Source organism: Nicotiana attenuata, unplaced genomic scaffold (assembly GCF_001879085.1).
Source record: "Nicotiana attenuata strain UT unplaced genomic scaffold, NIATTr2, whole genome shotgun sequence".
NCBI classification, from domain to species: domain Eukaryota; kingdom Viridiplantae; phylum Streptophyta; class Magnoliopsida; order Solanales; family Solanaceae; genus Nicotiana; species Nicotiana attenuata.
Window position 1 is genome coordinate 291,159 of NW_017670633.1, and position 8,343 is coordinate 299,501.

The 8,343-nt window shown below is 38.0% G+C and overlaps 1 protein-coding gene across 1 annotated transcript; it reads left to right on the top strand.

Moving 5' to 3' along the window:
• Positions 1-320: 320 nt before the first annotated feature.
• LOC109241726 (40S ribosomal protein S3a-like) lies at positions 321-3,035 on the top strand. The gene is made up of 7 exons (XM_019408494.1): positions 321-441; positions 527-574; positions 680-785; positions 1,884-2,021; positions 2,101-2,286; positions 2,392-2,592; positions 2,713-3,035. The coding sequence occupies exons 1-7, from the start codon at positions 431-433 to the stop codon at positions 2,806-2,808; spliced, it is 786 nt and encodes a 261-aa protein (XP_019264039.1). The 5' UTR covers positions 321-430; the 3' UTR covers positions 2,809-3,035.
• The last annotated feature ends 5,308 nt before the right edge of the window (positions 3,036-8,343 follow it).

The window sequence follows — 8,343 nt, forward strand, 5'->3', positions numbered from 1 at the left end:
GCTTTATCATGGGATAACTTATTTTGGGATTGCTATTTTTCTTTCTGACAGGTTTAAGTTATCCTAATTGTAATTTTTAATCCTAAAATAATTTATTCTTGATTAGTAATCAAGCCAAAAAAAATAGTATACCAAATTTTCATCCTAAAATTATTTCTGTTTATTCATCGTACGAAGCGACCGTTATGTGCTATTTGTGCTACTACTTATGTGCTACTAAAAAAAAAGATACGGGGATCTAAAGTATTATCGTAATTAAACCCAAAACAAGTGGCAGATGTTGTCATGGCAAGATATATATAACCAAGTTCATGACACTACTGCGCCGCTTACTGAAACTAGGGTTTCTCATGCGCAGCTCCTCTTAAGTATCGCCTCATCATCCCCTTCCCCAATACCCCCAAAGCAGTTCTAACCTCTCCTTCCCAACATGGCCGTCGGGTATCTCTCTTTAACGCTCATAGCATATTTCTGATTCATTTTTTCTTTTCAAATTCTAATCCTCTTTTGTTGTTCCATTGTGCAGCAAGAACAAGAGGATTTCCAAGGGAAAGAAGGGAGGAAAGAAGAAGGCGTAAGTAGCAGCACTAACACCTTATTCATTTGTCCGTTTGTTGTGTATGTGTAATGTGAGTAATACTTATATGGGGTGTATGTGTATGTGAATGTGGGATTGCAGGGCGGATCCGTACGCAAAGAAGGATTGGTATGACATTAAGGCACCATCAGTTTTTGATATCAAAAACGTTGGCAAAACCCTTGTTACTAGGACTCAGGGAACTAAGGTCTTTATCCCTTTTCCTCTCTACTTCGTTTTGTCCTTTACACTTCTTTCTACCTTGCGCTTGTTGATTTTATTATATCATTTGTTTTAAGTGTGTCTCGGTTATCTGTTTAGTTCTGAAGTACAAGGATGCCGAATTTACTAAAGTCAAAATTAAATGACATTATAGTGAAGAAATGTTCGATTGGCTCGGTGTAGGAGAGAACTGTTGGTTATTGGTAGTTAGGGCTTGGCTGTTTATTTAATTATGCAGTAATGCTCGATTTGTGGGTGTCGGGTAGTAACAGTATTCACACTTGTAAATATGTGGATGTCTTATGATAAATTTGGTTGGAAAGTGCTGCTATGCATCCTGAGGACCTGAACTTTACTAGTGATTGGTAATCTTAGAAATTAAAGTTAATGTTGCTAGTCGGTTAGGGTTGATTTCTCCTATAACTTCTCATAGAAACGTACAAGCTAAAATGTAATAAGTAATCTTGCAATTAACAACAGTCCAAAAAGATTCTATGACTATCTTTAAAATGGTGGGAGAACCATTTGTGTTGTGGCTATATGTTTTTTTTCCTTTCCTGTATGTGTGAATGATTATATATCTAGAGCATTGTTTCCTATTAGCTTTACTCTGCTTCTTATTATTTTTGATTTACCTGTTTTTCTTGGGTCTATTTACTGTGCTCCACTAAAAAAGATTAACTTTAAAACATATCTTTGTATCTCATAGAGGGCGTTAAAACCCTAAACCCTTTTCTTATCTTGGTTGTTTTCATTTTCTTTTTTTTCCTTATTTTCTTCAAATAGTTGTTATAAAATTGAAGAAATAAAAGAACAGCAGAGATTGTGTGTATCGGCATTGTGCTGTAATTGATGCACTTTTGTCGAAAGAGTTCTCTGCAATATTGATTTTTGAGGAAAATGGGCAGTTGTGTTTCATCAATTTCACTTGGAAATTTCAACAATCATTTTCCCCACATCTTTGCTATATCAATTGTCATTCTCAAAAAAGATTAAACTTTGATTTTTCATCTTTTGTATACTAAGAAAGCACATTTGTAATTGCAATTTCAATGAAATAATTATGTCCTTATTTTCCTCTCAGATTGCTTCAGAGGGACTTAAGCATAGAGTATTCGAAGTGAGTCTGGCTGATCTTCAAAAGGACGAGGATCAGGCTTTCAGGAAGATCAGGTTGAGAGCAGAGGATGTGCAAGGAAAGAATGTCCTCACAAACTTCTGGGTAAGATGATTCTTTTAGACAATCATATCTTTGCATTTGCTGCTGTAGATGGAGTTCTAACTTTGTTAAGTAATTACAGGGAATGGATTTTACAACTGACAAGTTGAGGTCACTGGTTCGCAAATGGCAGACTTTGATTGAGGCCCATGTGGATGTCAAAACTACCGACAGCTATACTCTGAGGATGTTCTGCATTGCTTTTACAAAGAAGCGTCCAAACCAGCAGAAGCGTACCTGTTATGCTCAGAGCAGCCAGATCCGTCAGGTTAGTAGTATTTTCAACTTGGTGTTGACTTACGGGAAGATATATGCTTATGGTTGTCATCATATCTCGCAAATTCACACAAGCATACCTTCCCTATTGTCTTAGATCCGTAGGAAGATGGTTGAGATCATGAGAAACCAAGCAAGTTCATGTGACCTGAAGGAGTTGGTTGCTAAATTCATCCCTGAATCAATTGGCAGAGAGATTGAGAAAGCAACTTCAAGCATCTTCCCCTTGCAAAATGTTTATATTCGAAAAGTCAAGATCCTCAAGGCCCCTAAGTTTGATATCGGCAAGCTGATGGAGGTATGTTATGTGTCTGTTCTTTGTCGTTTTGATTTAAACAGGGCGCATGGATTGTTTACTATGGCATTCATATTGTATACCAGCAGCTATTTGGTTATTAATTCCGAGTTATTCTCGTAGGTTCATGGTGATTATTCAGAAGATGTTGGTGTGAAGTTGGATCGGCCAGCTGATGAGACAGTAGCAGAGGCAGAACCCGAGGTTCCTGGAGCGTAGACTCGTTTCATCCTTCTGATGTATGTGATCGAATATGGTGATAGTCTTTAGAGCCTCACATTGTTTTAGTTGAGTTTTGTTGTGGCGATCTCAAAATTTTGCTTATTGTTCTTTGCCTATGTTTGTTTTATACATTATCATAGACCAAGATATGGTTTTTGCAATTATTTATCATAAACAAGGATTACATCTACTGCTAATTATCCCCTTTGTGCTTTTATCTCACTTTGAAACTTGGTGAGTCGTGCTATCTTTTTATGGATTTTGACAGCTGCAAATTTTGGAGGACAGTAAATGATGTGCTTGTGGACGAACTTTTTATTTCTTTAGAAAATACTGCTGGTTTTGATAAGTAATATTGAATATAATTCGTGAAATGTAAATTCCAATTTTGATAAAGCTATCACGTTCTGTCAACTAGTACTTGGCCTCCCTAGAAAACTTGGCCTCCCTTTTGTGGAATGCCAGCTTGTACCCGATTGCTCTCTTGGCGTTGTTTGGTTGGAAAACAAGTTAGTAGCAGGGATGCTTCTCGGTGGATTGGGCCGTTATTTATACTTAACGGTTTCGCATATCGGTATAACTATAATAATTCACTAGCTATCCAATAAGACAATCGGATATTGGACGATTATCGAACGGTTTGTCGGCTAAAGCAAATAGTCAATAATAGAGAAGTAGAGAACGAGAGAATTTGTCATATCGTGTGACTTCAGACTTCAAATGAAGCTGCTGCTGTCTAGCTAAGCAAATATGTTTGAAGAATCTTTTTTGAATGTTCTATGCCTTGGCTAATATCTATTCCTATACTATAAGTGGGGATAACCAGGCAGCTCATGGTCAACATGTCTGCCTGGCCATCCGAGGGTAAAAAAGCCCAATTTATTTACTGCTGACTTTTGCTATTTTCGGTCCAACACGTGGAGCCCAATTTTGACAGCTATTAAGTCACCATCTTACCAGACCCAACACTCACTGAAAAGCTCTATCTGCAAGCACCTCTTCTCTTCATACCTCTGTTATTCTTTTTCTCATCTTACGCTTCTTCTATTGATGATTTATTTCAGTCCTTGAGAATATGCTAGGTATTTGTGTTTTCTCCTGATTAGCGAGGGGATTCCTGCAGAGAAGGTGTAACATATTAATAGATTTTGTTCTCTAGGTGTTTGACAAAATTGTTCAACGAATCAGGTTCTGTTAGATTTCTTATGCATGCTCCTGTCTTTTGTATTCTCTGATTTCATTATTTGATTGCATTTTGAGTAAGGGCTTTCGTGTACTTTCTTTGTGCCCAATTTTCAATTGGATAATGATTATGATTCTCCTTTTTACTTAGTCCTTCTTCTGCATTGCCTAAATTAAACTGTCGATTTGTGCTTTTGTATTTTCGTATTTCTTCCTGCATCTTTTTAATTTGTGATGTATGTATTTATTTAGATTGTTCTATGTGAAGAGAAGAGCCAGTGATTAGTAATTTTTTTTTCCTTCAGTGAATAGCTTCACATATGAACTCCGTGCTACAAAACTGTTAGCCAGTTGCTCCTGAATTCAATATTCCTTTAGTAATATTGCTATTATTGAGTAAATTGTGGTTAGATACGAGTAGTTTGGAGGCAGATTCTAGGGGAAAGGCCCCGATAGAGTGAATTGACTGCAGAGTAAGGTAAGTGTTGAGTTTAACCTTGACTTGAGGGAATTATGAACCCTCGGACTATGTGCATTGTGAATTTCCTATGTTGCGGCGTATATGCGAGGTGACGAGTGCTTATACGCCGCCGAATTTCTTATTTTCCCTGATTTTCTGCTTTTCCTTAATTATCTCCTTCCATGTCGTAACTGTTGTGCCCTAAATGCCTTCCATGCTTTAATTGCTACATGTCAATCATTGTTTCTGCTGTTAGAATGTTAAGACCTCCTCATGTTTTTATGACTTACTGCTATTTGCCCTAATTGACGTATTTGCACCTTCTAATTGTCATTTGCTGGACTACCTCGCTATGTAGTATTTCGTATGTAGATTTCCAAGTTGGTGCAAGGTTTACTTTCTGTTTCAGCTTTATATTCATCAGTTATGGTGGTTCTTGTGATTTGAATTATTGAATTGACTGTGCTCATTGAGTATTTGGTACTGATATGGTGGGATCGAGTTGCACGCCGTAACAGGTGAAATAAGGGTGGATTGATATGGCGGAATAAGGGTGAATTTGTACTGATATGGTGGGATCGCATTGCACACCGCAACAGGTGAAATAAGGGTGGATTGATACGGTGAAATAAGGGTGAAATGTGACACTGATATTGTTATATGGTGGGATAGGATTGCCCGCCGCAACATTTATTTATTTTGATTGTTGATAATGTTACGATGGAATAAGGGAGGATTGTATTGAACGGTGGGATCAGGTTGCACGCCGCAACAACCTATGTGTTTCTATTTCCTTGAGCTGTGTTGGTTTTCTGTATTTTCATTGGGAACTCTAAGGATTGGTAATTCTGAACGTCACTAGCTTATTTCTTGAGGCTGTAGCTATTATCTTTAGTTGACTGACTTATTTCGTTCCGTATTTCCTTTTCTGTCTTTATTATATACTGCATACATGTTGTAGTGTGAGTGACCTGCCTTAGCCTCGTCACTACTTCGTCGAGGTTAGGCTCGGCACTTACAGAGTACATGGGGTCGGTTGTACTCATACTACACTCCGCACTTCTTGTGCAGATTTTGGAGCCAGTCCCAGCGGCGGTTATTAGCGTGCTCGGATTGGACAACTTATGGAGACTTGAGGTACAACTCCTCAGCGCCCGCAGCTCCTAGAGTCCCCTTCCCTTTTTATTTATGTTACACCCCATGTTTTCGTACGTAAGAGTACGTCGTAAGTCAATTGATGTAAGCTCAAAAAGGAAATCATCTTTGAAAAGTTTACAAAGTGAGTTAATCATGTTAACATGAAGGTTACAAATATTTAAGATCATGAGTACCAAGTACCAAGAGGGTTTGAATGAGCTAAACGAATTGAAGAAAATAAGTTTCGTCGAAAGTCGACAAGTTGGGAATGTTATAACATGTACTTTTGGGGTGAGACTATGTTGCTTAACATTATAAGGATATTATGTTATGAGCGTATGATAGTCACATGTTATGTTTTGAAGTCAAGCGAGTTGTGGAAAAAAAGTTGGAAAAGGTCATCACAGGTTACATTCATAAATTTGTTGAAACTTAGGTCAAATGTAGATGAGCTTTTCTCCCAATATACTTGGAATTAGGGGATTATCTACCTACCAAATTGAAGATCTACGAGTCTAGTTTCTAGCTCATTTAACCGTTCGTCGATACTACATTGGAGTAGAGAGATATTTGCATTTTCCCGAGATTACACAAAGCGGCTCCCATGGGACCCACAAAGTCGGTGTAAACTCCGGGTTGTATTTAAGTCAATTCTAAATCTTTTTCACTCATTTTTCTCGTCAAAAACAGTTCCTAGACCTCCCTAAATTCTCTCCAATGGTTCCTCCATGATTCTAGGGTGGAAACCTAAGATAAAGACATGAATCCAATGCTAGAAACCACGTGGTGCTTGCTAGATCGTAGTTCTTCATCTTATGGCTGTTTGGAGGGTTCTTCAAAGTGAAGTAACTTTATGTATCATGTGGTTCTTGTTGATTAAGGTAATAATCATTCCCTCCTTCATACATATTAGATTTTCAAGGTGAACTACAAGTGTTTATACTCCAACTTGAACACCAAAAGTTGATTCAAGAAGAGAATACAACACCCATAGTATTGTGGTGTCATTGAGGATAATTGTGGGCCGTGTTAGGCCGAAATTTCAAGTTTTTGCTACTGTATAAGGTGAGTATAACAGCCTACCAGTTGTGCTTAAGCTTGCTTGTATGTTGGTTAAGTTGTTAGGATGATAAACTACTAGATAATACTTGGATTAGCTTGAGATGTTGTTGTTCTTGATGGATTGATTTGAAAGTTGCTCTTATAAACTTTAAGTAGCTGAAAATTATGGAAAGTAAGTTGGCTATGATATTTTTGGTATGATTATGTTGGTTTTCATGTCAATCTTGTTGAGGAAATTGGTAACTAGAAAAGGAAATGGCTATAAAGCACTTGGAAGTTGTCGACAGTGATATTATCTTGTGTTGCACAATTTCAGATAACTTTAAAATTGAGTACAAGGTTGGAAATCCTTTAAAAGATATTGATTATTATACTGAATATATTACTAAGTTCAAGAATGAAGGATAATGCGGTTGAAGGGTGCTAAAGAGATTCAATCTGAACTTGCCACTCGTCGTGATATGTTGATCACTTGTTAACGAAATATTTTGTACCCTATTGTTGATGTTGTTTGTATTGTATTGCTCTGGTTGTTGTTGGTATATGGTATTGGAGGAGGCCCTTGTTACAGGGGAGATGGTGCCCAAATTTATATAAACGAGCTACTAGCTTAAATTACGGACATAGCCTTTACTCAGCACTGATTTTGAATCTCCTTATGATATGGTAGACTGAGTTGAGTTGTTTGAAGAGTTGCTTAGAAGCTATTAAGGTCTCAACGAGGTTAAGGTATGCTAAGGCTAAAACTTTCCTTCATTTTGGCATGATCCAGTAACTACATGTGTTTGATAACGAGACATAAGGAGAAGTTCATATTCTTGAATTTATGTACATTGTCCTAGTCTCATAAGTTACAACATTCTCCCTTATAGAGACTTCATATTCAGTTTAGTTTTGTCTTCTTTCAGCTAAGAGAGCAGAGAGTCTATATATATATAGTATTACATTATTTTCACCACCATCGAGCTATAATCGATGTGCAGGACCCTATTGGGCAACCTCTAATCATATGGTGAGTTATATACCGAGCCTACTGTGGCCGAGCGCCTATGAGAGAGCCCAGAATGGCCGAGATATAGAGCCTAGTATGGCGGAGCACCTCTATGCGAGCCTACTACGGCATAACAGTTACACATACCGAGCCTTATAAGGCCAGATAACTATTTTACTTACTATATTGAGAGAGTTGAGTCAGTATCAGCAGGTAAGCATATCTTCGGATTATCTTTGACTCCCAGTTACTTTCAGTTATTATATTATCAGTTCAATTTCAGCTTTCAGTTATTCTGTTGCCTTACATACTCGGTACATTATTTCGTACTGACGTCCCTTTTGCCGGGGACGCTGCATTTCATGCCTGCAGGTCCTCATTGACAGTTGGACGGACCCTCCCAACAGGCAAGTCAAACATCAGCTTGGTTGGTAAGGTCCACTTCCTCGGAGTTACCCGGTCTAGACCTTGGAGTCCATTTTTTTGTACAGGTTTGATGGGTAGGTCGAGGCCCTGTCCCGACCATGGTACAATTCAGTTATCTCTAGACGATTGTAGACGAGTCCTGTATATTTTGTATATCAGTAGATGTTCACGGCAGCTTCATCGGCCTGCAGAATTATATATATCAGCTTTTGGGTATGTTTACCCCCACAGATGAGAGAGACGTTATTTTTAGACGATTCTGAATATGGCCTCA